General features: G+C 45.1%; 1 protein-coding gene across 4 annotated transcripts in view; it reads left to right on the forward strand.

Annotated features, from left to right (window-relative positions):
* The window catches only part of SFMBT2 (Scm like with four mbt domains 2), a 127,496-nt gene that overhangs the window by 44,553 nt on the left and 65,520 nt on the right, over positions 1-17,423 (forward strand). For 2 of the 4 annotated variants that reach the window (XM_063323668.1, XM_063323666.1), the window contains 2 exons: positions 11,527-11,615; positions 15,091-15,337. In XM_063323668.1, coding sequence (XP_063179738.1) covers positions 11,527-11,615; positions 15,091-15,337 — 336 coding nt within the window. Of the gene's footprint in view, positions 1-11,526; positions 11,616-14,941; positions 15,338-17,423 lie in introns of those variants that run through there. The other 2 variants (XM_063323670.1, XM_063323669.1) reach the window with 2 other exon arrangements.

Consider the following 17,423-nt stretch of genomic DNA (forward strand, 5'->3'; position numbering starts at 1 on the left):
TTTTTTTTTTTAATTTTAAATAATCCAGTGCAAGTAGAATATTGACTTTAACTGAAGGGAAGTAATTAATCACAGTACTTATGAGTAGATCATTTACTGCAGCTTGCACACAGGATAGGTACCTGAGGCCGTTGTACTCAGTCAATCAAGGCAGGCTGATACGGGTTAATGGCGCACAGGTCACCATGCTGTTGGGATTAATTAGGCAAATTTCTCTTCTGGTCTTGGGCAGTTTAACTTGTAAGCAGAAAGCCATAGCAGCGGGCTCTCAGGAAGAGTGTGTTTGTGTCCATAGTGTTGTGTTTGGGGTGAAGACAGCTGAACCTACTGCATGGAGGTGCCCTAACAGTTGCTGGTGGTGACCCTCCTGCCATTTATTTCTTGCTTGGCGAAGTGTCTTGTCAGGCTTCCTGAGCTGCAGTGAGTTAATGGAGAGGATCGCTGCAGGATCTTGAATTGTACAAAAAGGGAACTTCTTTGTAATAAAACCATAGAATGGTTTCGATTGGAAGGGATCTTAAAGATCATGTCATTCCAACGCCCCTGCCCTGGGCAGGGACACCTCCGACCAGACCAGGTTGCTCAAAGCCCCGTTCAACCTGGCCTTGAACACCTCCAGGGATGGGGCAGCCACAGCTTCTCTGGGCAGCCTGGGTCAGGGGATCACCACCCTCAGAGTGAAAAATTTCTTCCTAATCTCTAATCTAAATCTCCCCTCTTCCAGTTTAAAACCGTTAGCCCTCGTCCTATCACGGTAGCATCCACTCCGCCTGGCTGCACGCACACACACGCTTTTCTCCCATAGCATCTCACATCCACATCCTTTCCTTCTTCCACATGTAGTTCCCACAGCTGGGTTGGAGACAGAGCACGGGCCAGAGCAAGCTTCAAGAAATGAAAAGCAACTCCCAAACCACCTGCTGCTTTTTTATTGTTAAAAAGATAACAGTTAATTAAGGACTAGAGAAACCCGGGGGGAATAGCGTGTATGTCTGTGAAGGACTCGAAGGCTGTTGGGAAGTAAAGTCTCCTGTGGACAATGAGACAATTTTTTGCACGTGAACTTGCTCGTTTTGACTGAGGGGAATAGAAGTCGATCATTTCTAGAAACGCTGAATGGCAGCAGGCAGGGTAACAGTCACATTATACTGAAATTCAGTTTAATTGCATAGAAGAAACTGTAAGGGAATTCTTCAGGTGAAAACCTAAAGCATGTGTTCATGCCTTTCTTCGGTTTTACTTCTCTTTATTTTTTCGAATCAAGGGGTGCTCTCCCATGCAAAATCGAGTGTGCAAGGATCGAAGTTCACGCATCGGCCCTTTCTTGGGTCAAGACCATAAAAAGTGCAAAATGGGTGGTCTTCTTTCAGGAATGGGATCAGGATGTTTTGGATAGCCTGGAAAACCAGAGCTCATGAAGTATTTTAAAGACAATTAAAAAAATCATGCAGAGTATTCTTATTATATGAAGTAGCTCATGTGGGCTAAGCAAGTAAGATTAATTCAAAGTTTACACATTTTCAGTTTTATTTATTAAAAATTATTAGATAATTAACAGTTATAAGAGGTAGTAGATCAATCAGTAGTTCAAAGCAGCATCTTCTGACAGTATGCAAGAGCTACTCATTCTCCTACAGATATCACTCTTCCTTCTAACATCTGTTTTATTCGCCTGAATTCGTATGAATGGGACCACAGTGTGCTGCTGACCCCAGGAATGTTATCGAGCACATGTATTCTTTGATGGACAGTTGCTTATAACTTCTAGTTTCCATGAAAAACCCCTACATATAATTTTTTCTTTGAAGACTTTCCATATTTAAGACAGGTGTATAGGAGGTGATGCCTGAGCTCTGAAGTTGCTATCTTGTGATATTTGTGGCTGCATCATCAGGAAATCAGATCAACAGCTTTTGATGCACTTTTTTTTTTTTTTTCCTTTTTTGCACTGCATTTTCATTACTTTGTGATCCAGTTCAAGTCACAGAACTCTGCTGGTGTGAGAACAGAAGATTGTTTGAAGTTTTAAGAAAGTAAGTTGTTTGAAGATTTCTCCAGCCCCATTTGGCTTTTTCCAGGCAGCCTACAAAAGAATCCAAAATGAGCAGTCATTTTTATAGTAAATGCCATTAAATCACTAAGTAGCTTTTTAAAAAAATATTTTTTTTATTTATTTTGTTTTGGAAGTTCCTAAATAATCCTGGGGGATCTTTGTAGGGTAAGCAAAGTTCCCTGCCCTGAAGGACTTGGGGATGGTTCCAAAGCGTTGTAGATGCAGCCTGAGCCCTTTGCTTCGGGGCAGAGAGGGGGATCCTGGAGCAGGGGCAGCACTCACTCCCCCATCCCATTGCCACATCCAGTCTGGTTAAGGACAGACATAGTTCAGCAAGCCAAGTGAGAATGTTTGGATTCAGTCATTTGCTGTCAAAATGCCGTTTGATCAAAATGGAAATATTTTGTGAGAACATGTCGCTTTTGACAAATTGTTTTGATGGGTGAAGTCTAAACAAATTGTTGTAGCGTTCTATGTTATTTTGATATAAAGATATCTCATTTTGACTCTATCATTTAGACCTCTATGACATAGTTATAAAATTTATAGGTTAAGACTTTCGTATCATATAAATACTGCATCAAATGTGCAACAACTTTAAAAGGAAGGAAATATCAATTTTATAAGATTTCTATATTTTCGCAACATGCTACTTACCTTTTCAAAAACTGCATATCTTAAATATATATAATTTCTGTATGTAAACTTTTGAACATTCTGAATTCATTGTTTAGAAAATATCCTGATATGTTAGTTTATTTCATAATGGCGTGACAAGAATTGCCCAGGTTCTGTCCAGCTATAATTCCTCTTCGTGAACAGTTTTTGTTCATTCCAATCCTAGGAAGGGGTTAAATTATTGATAATTAGAATATTTACCACAATGAGAGTGTTGTGACTTAGCAGACTTATCCCAAAGATTTTAAACCGTTTTATAAAGCTGTTTAAGATGCTGTTCTGCACTTCACATATGAGAAAATCGAACCTCTGTTGTTTAGAGGTTGATGGGGTCCAGTGGGGATTCTCTAGTAGAGGTGTCGACAGGTTGCTGGTGATCCTGGGTTATTAAAAAAAAAAACAAACAACATGAAAACATTTTTTTTCTAATGATTTTTTTTTTCTAAAGTAAGGACAAAAATGAACATCAGTTGATGTTATTACTTGTCTCGGACCCTGTTACTGGTGGCAGCAGCTCACATCCTCTCAGGTGGGCTAGTGTTAAGTTGTCCTCATGTCTTCAAGCTTGTGCTTCATGTGCTCAAATGCTAGGTAGGTAGGTGGGCATGGATATTCAATCATGCATTATGTGTTGTTTTGTATTACCATTATTGCTGACACCAAGCTGAGTGGTGCGGTTGACACACCTGAGGGACAGGATGGCGTCCAGAGGGACCTGGACAGGCTTGAGAATTGCATCTGTGTGAACCTCATGAGGTTGAACAAGGTAAGTGCAGGGTCCTGCACCTGGGTCAGGGCAATCCCTGATATCAATACAGGCTAGGGGATGAAGGGATTGAGAGGAGCCCTGAGGAGAAGGACTTGGGGGTGCTGGTGGGTGGAAAGCTGGACATGATGAGCTGGCAATGAGCGCTCGCAGCCCTGAAAGCCAACTGTATCCTGGGCCGCATCAAAAGAAGCGTGGCCAGCAGGGCAAGGGAGGGGATTCAGCCCCTCTGCTCTGCTCCGGTGATACCCCACCTGGAGCACTGAGTCCAGCTCTGGAGCGCTCAGCACAGGAAAGACATGGACCTGTTGGAGTGGGTCCAGCGGAGGGCCATGAAAGATGATCAAGGGGCTGGAGCCCCTGTGCTGTGAGGACAGGCTGAGAGAGTTGGGGCTGTTCAGCCTGAAGAGAAGGCTCCAGGGAGACCTTATAGCGGCCTTCAGTACCTAAGGGGGGCCTACAGGAAAGGTAGGGACAAACTTTTTAGCAGGGCCTGTTGCAATAGGACGAGGGTAATGGTTTTACACTAAAGAAGGAACTTTTCTATGGTGGAGGTGATGAAACACTGGCCCAGGCTGCCCCAAAAGGTGGTGGATGCCCTGTCCAGGGAAAGATCCCAGGTCAGGTTGGATGGGGCTCTGAGCAACCTCATCTAGTTGAAGATGTCCCTGCTTATTGCAGGGGGGTTGGACTAGATGGCCTTTGAAAGCCCCTTCCAACCCAAACCATTACATGATTCTGTGATTCTGTGATCACGCTTTATGTATTATTTTGAAGTAATGGCACGCTACTTGCTCCCTGGTCCCTGGTGGCTGGAAGCATGGTCTTGGGCTGCTCAGCTTCTGTTTGTGCTTCTTATGCCTTCCCTTGTCTTTGGGAAGGGCAAGTGTATCCCAGGGTATGTAAAGGTGTTTCTGAGGTGTAGCTTATTTAGGTGCTGTAACCCTTGTCAGTTGAGGGAGCGCTTTGGGAGAAAAATAAATCATAGAAAGGCAAAAAAAGTGCATGTTCTTTCCATTGTCTTCTCAGTCTTTCAGATTTCTAGGTTTTTCCTGTGCTTTGCAGTGTACTGTTTGTGGGGGAAAAAAAACCCAACAAAACAAACCAAAAAACAAACGAACAAATAAAATAAGGATTTTCGTATGAACTCATGACCCTGGGAGAAGTGGCTTTAAGAAAAAAAGCAACTACTAGGAGTCTAGATAAAATCCCAAGAGTTGGTAATGTGATAATAGTGTCTCATATTCACTGAATGAGCCTGTGACTCAGTGCTTTCATGGGACTGTAAATGTTCTTTTAATCTCTTATTTCTCTAGAGAGGCAGATAAATCTGAACCCATTATTCGCTGTGGCTGAGGCAGGGCTCAGAGATTTACAGGATCGTGGGGGCAGCCAGTTGTGCACCGGGAACGAAGCCGCCATCCTGGCCATCCACGGGGATTACAGGGATGCGGTGATGGAGGGGTTACAGTGCCCTGACCTTTTTCGACCATTATTTGCGTGGCTTTCATGGTCACAGCTTAAGGGGAAAGGGCTGGTTTTGGGCAGCTGATGGTGAAAACCTGGTGCGCGGTGGGGGGTGCTAATGGTATTCTGCGCTTCAACCACTGGCCAGGCTGAAGCAGCCCCTGGTCTTCAGCTGCTGTTGTGGTGCCCAGGTTTGGAACAGTCAGCTCCAGCTAGAGCCGGAGTCTTTCGCTTGGGAAAATGAGAGGAATGAGGAAAAGTGGGAAAACGGCAGGGATTCGAAAGGAGAGAGGAATGGGAGTCAGAGAGGTTGGGGGCAGGGTGAATCAAGTAGAGAGAGAAGTGGGAAGAATTATTATTATTTGGAGGGCTATTGAGTGTGATCCGTTTTTTGATGAGTTTCAGCCCTGTGGAAGGGGAGCTCAGTTTTATAACCTGTACCGTCACTTCTGTGGAAATAAATAGAGTCTTAATTTGGAGGAGTCCTTTTCCTTTCTAATTAAAGAATCTGCTGTAATGTCTGCTAAACTAGAAGCTGCTCTCTGAAATGAGTATTTTTCATTGAAGGAGGCAGGAGAGCTTTACGTTTTCCTGCAGGAGACGCAAAGGTAGTGTGCCGCAAAGACTGCAGCGAAGCAGGGACACTTGGTTTTCACTTTAGTGGGTGTGGATAATTTCACCCAGGTCAGTTAGGAGGAGGCAAAGCCTGGGCTCAACCGGCCCAGCCCAGTGGTGAGTCTGGGAAGTGGTGCACCACCACAGCTGCTCTTCAGGAACTGGGGAGGGAGAAGTGGGATCTTTCTCAGGTTTTTCTGTAGTGGTCTAGATCCAGATGGATTTTCCTCTCGGAGCAGTTAGTCCCGCATGAGTGCAATCTGGAGCAGAGCTATTGGTACCACAGCGGATACACCTTGGCTCGGCAGCGTGCGGATCTGGTCTCTCTTTTGGGCTGCTTTGCTCCAAGGCAGGTGGTTCTGTGGCATTTTTATGGTAGGAAGATTCTTTAAAGCCTTTGGCCTTGGAGCTGCAGGGATGTGAAAACAACCAACCCGTGCCAGCTCCAAGATGAACTGAACCCGATCCAAAGGAAACCGGCACATCTGCCTACACAAGCTCCAGCTCCGCACGGGGCTGTGGTGTCGCCTGCTAAACCTGGAAAGAAAAGTAGTTACAAAAGCACTGGAATTTCAGGAGCATCACTTTGTGATGCATGCCTTGCGTTTGGGCTGTACTGTGTCTAACATGGTGCAAGCTCTGACCGATGCTTTTTCCATGGTGAGAGTGTCGCTAATACCTGTCTCTCCTCTCTGGATTATCTCGTGTTTAATCGTTCGGTTCAGCTCGTGCTCTGGCTTTTGCCTCAGTGGGATCACTGAACTGAGTCTTCTTTTTCTGCTACCGTGTCTCTACTTCTCTTGAATAATTTCAGTATGGGGCCAGACTCTTTTCAGTGGTGCCTGGGGACAGGACAAGAGGTAATGGGCACAAACTTGAGCATAGGAAGTTCCATCCCAACATGAGGAGGAACTTCTTTACTTTGAGGGTGGCAGAGCCCTGGCACAGGCTGCCCAGAGAGGTGGTGGAGTCTCCGTCTCTGGAGACATTCCAAACCCACCTGGACGCGTTCCTGTGCCACCTGCTCTGGGTGACCCTGCTCTGGCAGGGGGTTGGACTGGATGATCTCCAGAGGTCCCTTCCAACCTCTATCATTCTGTGATTCTGTAATTTCGACACGCTATGATAAATTTGACGGCAGCTGGCCCCCGGGGTCTCAGACCATTGCACAATCTCATATTGGTCACTTCTCTGCACAGCAGACCCCATGCAGGGCCATGGGACTGGCACTAAGATGGGTCTGTTACTCACAGCAATAATGGGATTCTCGGCCAAGCTGGGCCCTCGTAGAACACCAAAGCTTTATGCTCTAGAGGACTAAACGGTGTGATTATGTTACTGTTGTCTTCGTCAGGCAAGCTGTTGCTGCTTCAGATATGATTTCCAAAGTAGCTTCAATGTAACTAGAATATCTCAAATGCGTTCTTGGTGTTAGGCCTATTTGGAGCCCCATTGTGGGGTGGGTGACAGTCCCTTTACAAGGTGCCATCTTTGCAGATGAGCTGTGCCTGGTGAGGGAAGGGTGGGCATGCAAAGGGACGGGGAGCTCTCCGTGCTTACCCCTGCTTGGAGAGAATTTGTGGATTGCTAAAAGTCTTCCTTCCAGTTTTGTCAGCTCCCTGGATTGTGAAGAAGGAGGGGTGTTTCCTCCTATGCCATCCAGGCAGAAGAACCAGGAACGTTCTTACTATGAAGATTTCTTACCACCTTTTGAGTCTGTGCAACTCAGTAAAAGCTAGGGTGGCATGAATTAGGGTCACATTAATCGTGCGCTTGTAAATTACTGCTTGTGCCCATCACACTTCATGGTTGGAGGGGGCTTGTCAGAGTATTTCTGTTTGAAGGACACGTTTTGTCCTCTGTGGCTTTTGGCTTTTGTACAAGGACCTACCTCCCTGCACAAAATGATTCTCTTTGAAAAGGATTAATGATATTTCTTTTGTTTTATTTCTTGTGTGCCTGTCTCCCCTGGCTCCCACAGCACCTCAGGTGTTTGCTGAGATCCTGGAGGTGCATTCAGCTTGACAAGTTCTGGGTGGGGGAGGTTCACAGAGGTCTTCTGGGAAGATGGATCCATTGAGAAGTAGAGAAAACATGGGTATCTGAACCCCATGGACCACTCCTGACTCACTGAAGTTATTTAAAGGAGGAAAAATTATTTTGAAAGTAGCAATATTAGTGAAGCTTAGGTCCCCATGGAACAGAATCCTTTGTCCTGTCCACCTTCCTGTCCCATCGGTTGGCCAGCCGGCTGCAGATGGGCTCTAAAAGCAGAGTTCTTCCAGCCCGTCTGCAGTAGGAGAGGTTTAGTTGGGTCTTTTCCTGTAGCAAACAAGCAAAAATGTGAATTAGCCACTGAAATGTAGTGCTTTAGTTCGCAGGTGCTGAGCCTGATACACCAGAGAAGCACCAGGGTTGCTGGAGATGGATGCTGAGGTTGGGCACCCATGCATTACACTGCCAGCTATTCGCATTTACCCAGCGGATTTTCCTTTGTTTGAATATTCTTGTTTAACATTTTGCTTGGTCCTCGAAGGCTTTTGCAGATATCGTGGTGATTCAGATTCACTTCATTACTACTAAAAATTAATATTTGCGTTGTAATGACTTGAACTGTAGTACCGAGAAGGATGATTGCCCTCTATAGGCACAGGAAAAAGTGCAAATACCTGTTCCTAAAACTTCCAGTGCAATCTATTCTCTCTCAGACGTTTTCAGAGTCCTTTCATCTACACCACAATAGAAGAATAAAATGAAGTGAAACACCAGATATTAGATTTGTTTGTGGAGGATGGCTCTGAAACCACTCAGAAATGGCGAGTAGCTTGTTTTTTCAGCTCAGTCTGTTTAGTCTGAAAACAAATGTTACTTTGGCGCTACTGGACTTTGGAAGCCCGTAATCTGGATTTGAACGTGGAGAGGGGCCCCGTCTTATTTAGGTGTCAAAAAGCCGTGAGGTGCAAGTCTTTTAAAAAGGACAAGGGATTTTTTTTTCTTTTGAGAGGCATTAGAAGGAGAACTGACTGACAGACAGCAAGATCTGTGAATCGGGCACCGTTGAGACATCTCAAATCAGGCATCTGGAAATGGAGGCCCCTGAAATCTGTTGTCAACTTTGAAAAAATTATTCCCCCCCTCGCCCCCCACCCCCCCACCTCCTGCCAGCTTTGAAAGTTCCAACCGTGTTCTTTTTATCACATTTGTCATTCCTTAGTAATGAAGCTCTGGCATTCAAAATCTGGCTGACAACTTTGTGGGTATGAGCCAAAATGAAGTTCAACTTGCACCTTTCTCCGATGCACCCAGTGCTGTTCGCAGCGAGAGGCAGAAGTCTCGACTAGAGGGACTCCAGTCTCATTCATTACGGCAACTACTGTCTTCTCGCTGATGCCAAACTTAAGCTTGTTTTCTTTATCCTAATGTAGGAGGACAGGAACTGATGAGGTATACACAACAGAAATGCTGAGAAAGTGTCATATATAAACCATTTCTTCTCAGGCTATTCCTTCATCTTAAATAATGGAAAGGTCATAAATCTCCTGAAAATCATGCAAAATCAGTGCTGCAAAAGACTTAGAGTGGTTCCAGGCTACCTTCAGTGTTATTTTATAAAGGCTCAAGTCCAGCGCTTTAACTGTGCTAATTTTAAATACATTTAAATGGACTTTTAAAGTCGTTTAGATCTATAAACTGAATGTGTAGTTCAGGTGACATTGAGAGAACTGGCTTTTGGGGAAGGAGCACAACTCAGAAATGAGGTCTGATGTACAGTCTGCTGGACATGGCTTCTGTCTTTGTCGTTGGCCAACTGTATGGAATACATAAGGTATTTAGGGTATAAACTGAGTATGGGCCAGAGTCCATGTGTGCCGAGCACCCACGCGGGAAGCAAGCCTGACCATGAGCATATGCATCCGGCTCTGGAGCACCCAACATAAAAAGGACATGGACCTGTTGGAGCGGGTCCAGCAGAGGGCCATGAAGATGATCAGAGGGCTGGAGCACCTCTGCTGTGAGGACAGGCTGAGAGAGTTGGGGTTGTTCAGCCTGGAGAAGAGAAGGCTCCAGGGAGACCTTAGAGCCCCTTCCAGTACCTAAAGGCGGGGTGGGGAGGAACTGGTGGGGTTCCAGGACAGGAACATGGTGGGGAGGGACTCTGGATCAGAAAGTGTAGAGACAGGACAAGGGGTAACAGTTTTAAACTGAAAGAGGGGAGATTCAGGTTTGATATTAGGAAAATAGACTTTACTGTGAGGGTGTTGAGACACTCTTCCAGGTTGCCCAGAGAAGCTGTGGCTGCCCCATCCCTGGAGGGGTTCAAGGCCAGGTTGGATGGGGCTTGGAGCAACCTGGGCTGGTGGGAGGTGTCCTTGCCCATGGCAGGGGGGTTGGAACAAGATGATCCTTAAGGTCCCTTCCAACCTGAACCATTCTATGATTCAAACTGTCTTTGGGAAAACCCAGTGCTCCCTCTCTGAATTGCTTTAATTGAGTCTTTGGTAGCAAATGGCTTAAGGATGCATTTTGAGAAGCTTTTTTCTCCTTGTCTGGAGGTAATAGTGGCAATATTTGTGCTCACGTTACTGTTTGCATTTGCAGTCTGAAGTCCTCCTGCTCTAACCACTGAGATTGCACCTTTTCATAGGTCCCACAGCTCAGGTTCTGCATGGTCAAGGCATCGTGGTAGCTGACACCCGTCTCCGGGAAAGGCTGTGAAGTCAGAGTCAACGAGCTTTTAAAACATTTAGAAATTCCACCCTGATGTGTGTGAAAACGCAAAGTGCTTCAGACCGGTTCGCTCTTAGTTGACTAACGTGGTATTTCCCTAAAGCGTGGAGCAAAGGACTCTGCTTCCTTTGAGCAAAACATGAGGGATGCTGTCATTTAATTATTTTGGAGCTACGCTGGTTAATTATAGCCGTTCCCAGCCTCCCCTGTGGGGTAATGGTCTTTTAAACCATGTATCCAGTTGTTTGTTCAGAGGAAACATTTTAATTTTGAAATGTTTGTGATTTTTCCCTTCTATAGGTGTTGCTGTGTTAGCAACGTAACTGTATTACTGTTGGTTGTCTAACATATAGGTAAGATTTTTGGGAGAGAAAAATGTTTCTGATGTAATTTAATTCCTATTTACAGGCAGGAGGCAGGTGGAGTTAAAGTCTGGTTTCTGATTGCACAACGTGCTTGAAGAGGCGTCTGAATCTCTGAAGCTGCGCTTTGCTGAATTGCCTTTTGGTGCCCAACTTTTACTGATTTGAACAAGAATTGAACCAGACTTTGTTGCCCCTGGGACTCATTTATACATTTCAGATCAAATCTCATGAAACTATGTAGATACGGATCCCTGAAGTAACACAGGCTTACAGTGTTTTGCTCAAAAATTATTAATTTTGTTCAAAAATGAAATAGAAGTTTTTTGATAAATCCTTTAAGTCTTTCTTCTTGCAAGTGTATTGACTTGGTAGCTGCCAGAATGATGTTTTCAGGGTTGATTCTTGTGCTTTGTGGGGGCAAGCACCTGGAGTTTCTCTTGTCCTGTCAAGGAACTGAACGTTTGCACTGCTTTTTTTTTTCCTCTGAGGTTGTTAGTGAACATACAAAGGGACTTTATAAATCATATCTGAGCCTATGTGGTAAGCAGGAAACGAGTGGTTACACAAGCAGTGGCCAGTTTTGAATGGGAGAGATGGAGATGATAAGCCACGCTGTTGTAAATCACCGTCAGTGGCTACAGTGGAAAAACACCTTCCCGTATTTTGGGACGTAACCATGGGCATGGGTTCCCTAAGGAACTGAAAAACAAACAGCTTTTCTCCTGGTCTCGATTGCAATTCTATCCAAAACTTTAGAGCTGGTAAACCTCAAGGAAATGTCTTTAAAATACATGTGGGTAGTCCATTGCAGTCTGCTGTGCTAAGCATTTCTTTTCTTTCCTCGCCCTCCCCAGCAATCAAAGAGAAATACATGGACTGGACAGAGTTTCTCATCCATGATTTGACCGGCGCCCGGACTGCACCTGCAAATTTACTGGAAGGCGTATGTATTAGATTGCAGTTTCTATCCCATACGGCGTCGCGGTGTGCATGCTGCAGTGTTTGCGCTCCCGGCATGCAGGGCTGTGTGCTTGCAGCGTCTGTGTGCTGGCAACGGAGGCTGATCCAGCGCTGGCCAAAAGCTGGTCGCAGCGTTGCCTTGCCTCTGCTGGCTCTGCTTCTGACCCACTGATGGGTAGTTTGTTTTGCCATTAAGCTGGGAGATACTTAGAAAGTTGGGTACTCGAGTTGGGTCATGGTTTAACCCCAACCAACAACTAGGACCACGCAGCCGCTCGCTCACTCCCCTGATTGTGATGGGGAAGAGAATCAGAAGAGTAAACGTGAGGAAAAACTTGTGCGTTGAGATAAAGACAATTTAATAAGTATAGCAAAAGCTGCGCACGCAAGCAAAGCAAAATAGGAATTCATTCACCGCTTCCCAGCAGCACGCAGATCATAGAATCATAGAATGATTGGAGTTGGAAGGGACCTTAAAGATCATCTAGTTCCAACACCAGTGTTTTACTGACTGTATTCTCATCCCAAATCTAAAACATAGCACCATACCAGCTGCTAGTAAGAAAGTCAACTCTATCCCAGCTGAAACCATGACAGCAGTGAAGGAGAGCGTTGAGGAAGTCCGTAGGAAGGAGGACACAGCCCTGTAGTGCTCCATTAGATCCACCAAACTGATGACTTGAGCTTTCAAGTCAGGACACAGGATGAAGAGAAGGTTTAGGAGGTTGATGGGGAGCACTGTCAGGTTTAGGTGCACATGGAAGTAGCTCCCCCAAGGACATTCCCTCCACCTAAACACAGCAGTCAGATTTAGCAGGGAAATCGGGTGAGGTGGCCTCCATTGTTGGTAGTCAGGAGAGAAGGGGCTGGTTTTTTTTCAGATGAACCCACATGAGAGCCCAGTCTGTGCCGCAGATTCACAGGGCGACTTGCACCTGGGGCAGCCTCAGTTTGCCTTGAGATCTCGGACAACAATCCCAAAGAGTAACCTTGAAACCATGGGAGCAGGGCACCTTCTCCATCAGGACCTGCCCTGCTCTCCTGTGCAGGCATTTGGAGAGGAGACAGCCTGTCCTGCAGGAGATAATTCTCTGTACCCCTCTGTAGTTAGGCTGGGAGTAAAGGCATACAGGTGGTTTACCTTTGTGTAAGCACTTGTGTTGGCTTTTTGGAAGCAATTGTGCATCCAGGCACCATTTTTGATCACTTTGTCCCTGGTCACTCCCACCTGCCGCAGCTGCATCCATTTTTCCACATGCCCGTGTAGTACGAGCTGCCTGGCAGACAGAATTAATTAATTTTTCTCCGCAATCTGTTAGCCAAACAGCCCTTGCACGCCCGAAATAATGCCCGTCCTCAGTTCTGCTGCATCCCCGTTGCTGGACCACTCCCAGGTGGTGTATGCGAAAAGCTGGTGGTGTCCAACACCCATCTCTGGGGTATGCCAGCGCCTTTGCGGACCTCGCCATTCCCTTTCCACAGGCAGAGAAAAGAGGCAGCCCCGGGCAGAAATGCAGAGACAGAAAAGTGCGTTGGCCTGAAACAGTTTCTGACCCTTTTCTGGTGTTTTATGCAATATATATACGCTTAGCGCTGTCTGTGTCGTGCAATGAATGTAACCCCCTGTTGAGACTTGCTGTTCGTGAGCGCTGCAGATTGTTGTTATATTGTTAAATCAATATGTAGTGATACTTTTTTTTTTTTCCCCTTTTTACATGCTAGCTATGCATATAAAGAGTTCTTGCGTTATGGTAAATGTTAATATTTCATGTGAGCCAATTATTAATCTTAGCCATTCAGTTCTCAGGGGTAAGTGACAACCCATTGGCTTAAAATTTAGCACACAAATCAGAGGAGCAATATTCGCTGTTATACAGCCAGGGATTTATTATAATAAGTTAAATCATTACACCACCATTTCATATTAAAGAATGGTTTGTTGCAATGAAGCAGTTGTATGAGAGGAAAAAAGAACAACATTAAAGTAGATTTCTATTATATTATTAAATTCTGACACTGCATTTTGCCATGAAATTATATTTGAAGAGTTTATACAGGTGCTCGTATCTAACACTATAGAGGAGTGGCTTATAATGGCAAATATATTGTTCTGAGAAATACCTATTATTCCCAGAGCTGGTGAAAATTGTACATGTGATAAGGTTTTAGTTAATTTTAATTACATTTTTTACCAAATTCTCATTCTGTTGCCTGCATTGTTGGGTTAAGAGAGATGTAGTGAAAATCAGTTGCATTTCAAATATTTGAATCTTTTCAAAATTCAATAGGAAAGGGAACTTTTTTGAAAAATAAGGCTTTCTCCTCTTTTTTTCTAGCTACTCCTAGAAAGAACCATCCTGGGCTGGCTCTGATTTACAGAATTAATATTTTAAAAAATGCTGTGAAAGGTTTATATTATTTAAGTAGAAGTGGGACAAAAACACAGGAAAAAAGAAGTCCTTGCTTTTAATATATTTTGCCTGTGCTTAGCATCTCCTTTGGGGACCAGTGCTCCCCTTTTGGGGTGTTTTTTTAGTGCTGCTCCTAAAGCCTTGCAATTGAGAAGTTGCATAAGTATTGGAAGTTGCCTTTAATAAAAAAAAAGAAGAAATCTAACCGTTGTGTTAGTGGAGAAAAGTTTGACAACACAGAGATGCTCACAATCACAACACAAAAACACTGAGCCCCAACGGTGTCGTTCTGCAAAGCATCTCATGGTTTTTTAATGTCTGCGGTTGGCAGCTTTGCAGGTGTAAAGTTAAGCACATGTGTAAATAGCTGCAAAACTGGGATCACCAAAAATGCATTGTGTAAGCAAATAACCTCAGTCACTGGCATTTCTTGGGCATGGTGGCTTGACCCAGCAACTCCTGTGTGCCTTGGGCTTTGATCCCAAGACCGCTTAAGGTGGTGGGAACCTGCCATTGGTTTTGGGCTTTGGAATAACCACCATAGACTCCTGCATCCATGGCTGTGGGGAGTAGTTTGCTCTATGTGCCAGTAGGAATGAGGTAAAGCCTTTGGTGGGAAAGATCAGTGCACAGAGGGGTGACGCCCAAAGTGGTTGCCTCTTAGCTTAATGCCAGTGTCCAGTCCTATGATTGGTTCTTATCAGCTGCAATCAATGAGAATTTGGTTTGAAGTCCTCCAATATAATTGGGCTTTGAGTTATTCAGCAGCATCCTAAGTGGATGTGCCTTATGAGCTGTTCCACCTTTTATTATTCTTTTTTGTTGTTGTTGATGATGTCGGTTGAGAAATTAGCACAACTGTTGTTTTCTGTTTTACTTCTGAATTTGCACTTGGAAGACATTGGGTAAAATAGAAGAAGAACAGACTGTTTGCTGATCGCTTGGATGATGGTGTGAAAAACAAAAATAATCTTCTGCTGTCATCTGTTTCCTTGAGAAGTCTTCAAATAAAGTTTAAAATAAGGAGTTTTGCTTCTATTCAAACAGCCTCTGCGAGGAAAAAACCCTGTAGACCTCATTACAGTTGATTCCTTAATAGAGCTGCAGGATTCCCAGAATCCCTTTCAGTACTGGATAGTTAGTGTGGTTGAAAATGTTGGAGGAAGATTACGCCTTCGCTATGTGGGATTGGAGGAGACTGAATCCTATGACCAGTGGTTGTTTTACTTGGATTGCAGACTTCGACCAGTCGGTTGGTGTCAAGAGAATAAATACAGAATGGACCCACCTGCAGGTAAAGAGCTTCCTAAAAATACTGTCTCGCTTTGTCGCATTTACTGATGTTTTGAAATACTCGTGCAACCCATTTCTTCTCCAGCATTCACATTGCTTTGACAGTAGTTTCTCGCTATAACACAGATGGGATGTGGGAGCCATCTAATTTGGGTTCAAAGCGGGTCAGGTAAACTGTATTAAATTTATTTAAGAAATTCAGTTTAGTTTAGCTCACTCCTGGAAGGAAGCATTGTCCAATAAAAGTAGTTTTGTGCTGTTTTCCACCAAGAAGCAGAGCTGATGGGGATAATTCAAGGATGTGCCTGCTGGCCCAGCCCTTTTCAGTGGTGTTTCGGTGGCCAGGTCTTCCTGGTGGAGGCCTCACTAGAAACCATTCTTCTGCTGTCCCAAACAAGTCCTAGGTGACGCCTCTCAGCATTTTGGAGCAAATAGGCTCCATTTTCTTTTCCCTCAAGCAAAGACCTCTTGCCCCTTTATCTTTCCACGGCCACATACATTTCTCTTGGGTAGCAGTAGACCACCATGAAATTTCCTGAGGCTGAAAAAAGTGTTTTGGGACCTTCCTGGTGCCTCTAACACAGGTCTTTCATATTCTGCTGTAACATCGCTGTACATCTGCCAAGTGAGACCTGCCTTTGTATGTAGCCAGTCAGAAGGTGCAGTGAAGGTGCTGGGTTTGTCTGCCTGTTCATGTCAACCTGCCCATCAAGGGGTTATGGAATGTATATCGCTAGAAGCAAAGAAAATACTCATTTGAGGAAGGGTAGATGGGGTCTTTCAGATTTAAAAGACCACAGATTTTGTCCTGCATTTTCTCCAAGGGAGGGAAGTGTCTGCAAGTCAGACCAGATTCAACATCAGGAGACTGCAACTTGGAGAAGCAGCTCTCTAGAGTTGAGTTTAGTGTTCAAACCAGCTTGGATGGAGAGAGATAGGGACTGCAGATAAGCCAATCTAACGTCAGAAACTGGAAGTCAGAAATCCAGGGCTAGGAGAAGTTCAAGGGACAGGAGCCAGGCAGAAGAGTGAGGCTGGGCAAGAGCAGAGTTTAGGGGTCAGCTGGAATCAGACTCCAAACAGGGGGACTGGGTTTGGCAAAAGGAGCAGGATCAAACAGGCAGACCAAGAAGGAGTACAAAGCTGACTGTAGAGGAGAATTGAAGCCTTACTAAGGTTTAGCAAGCAAGATAAGGCTGAGGGACCACAGCACACGGCAGGGCTCAGGGCTTCCTGAAACCTCCTGGAGAAATGCTTGCAGAAGTGCTCACTGGCAGGGTTTGGGGCTGGCTTTGGAGACGTGCTTCCATCCAGGCTATACCCCATTACAGTGGGTAGTACTGAGAGGGTGAATTATCTCCACAACACCAATAATATTGATCAAAACTTTGGGAAAGTTTCTGGGCTATTTGTTTTCTCTCTAGTCAGGGCATTTGTCTCTGCATTCATCTGACTTGAGTTAGCTGAGTTGGTTAAGTCAAGCTGGTTGACTTGACTTCTCTTGGAGTTAGGCATCTGGTTGAATCACATAATCACAGAATGATAGAGGTTGGAAGGGACCTCTGGAGATCATCTAGTCCAACCCCCTGCCAGAGCAGGGTCACCCAGAGCAGGTTGCACAGGAACGCGTCCAGGCGGGTTTGGAATGTCTCCAGAGATGGAGACTCCACCACCTCTCTGGGCAGCCTGTGCCAGGGCTCTGCCACCCTCACAGGAAAGAAGTTCCTTCTCATATTGGGATGGAACTTCCTATGCTCAAGTTTGTGCCCGTTACCTCTTGTTCCATTGCCGGGCACCACTGAAAAGAGCCTGGCCCCATCCTCCTGACACCCACCCTTTAAGCATTTAGAAGTGTTGATAAGATTCCCCCTCAGCCGTCTTTTTTCCAGACTGAAGAGACCCAAGTCCCTCAGCCTTTCTTCATAAGAGAGGTGTTCTAGTCCCCTAATCATCTTGGTAGCCCTTTGCTGTCCCCTCTCCAGCAGTTTCCTGTCCTTCTTGATCCAGGGAGCCCAGAATGTGACAGCTTAGACTGTTGCATGCAGGGTTTTCTCTGGGGCAGAAAGCGTGCAGCATCTATATTTTTC

Source organism: Chroicocephalus ridibundus, chromosome 1, assembly GCF_963924245.1.
Source record: "Chroicocephalus ridibundus chromosome 1, bChrRid1.1, whole genome shotgun sequence".
NCBI lineage: Eukaryota > Metazoa > Chordata > Aves > Charadriiformes > Laridae > Chroicocephalus > Chroicocephalus ridibundus.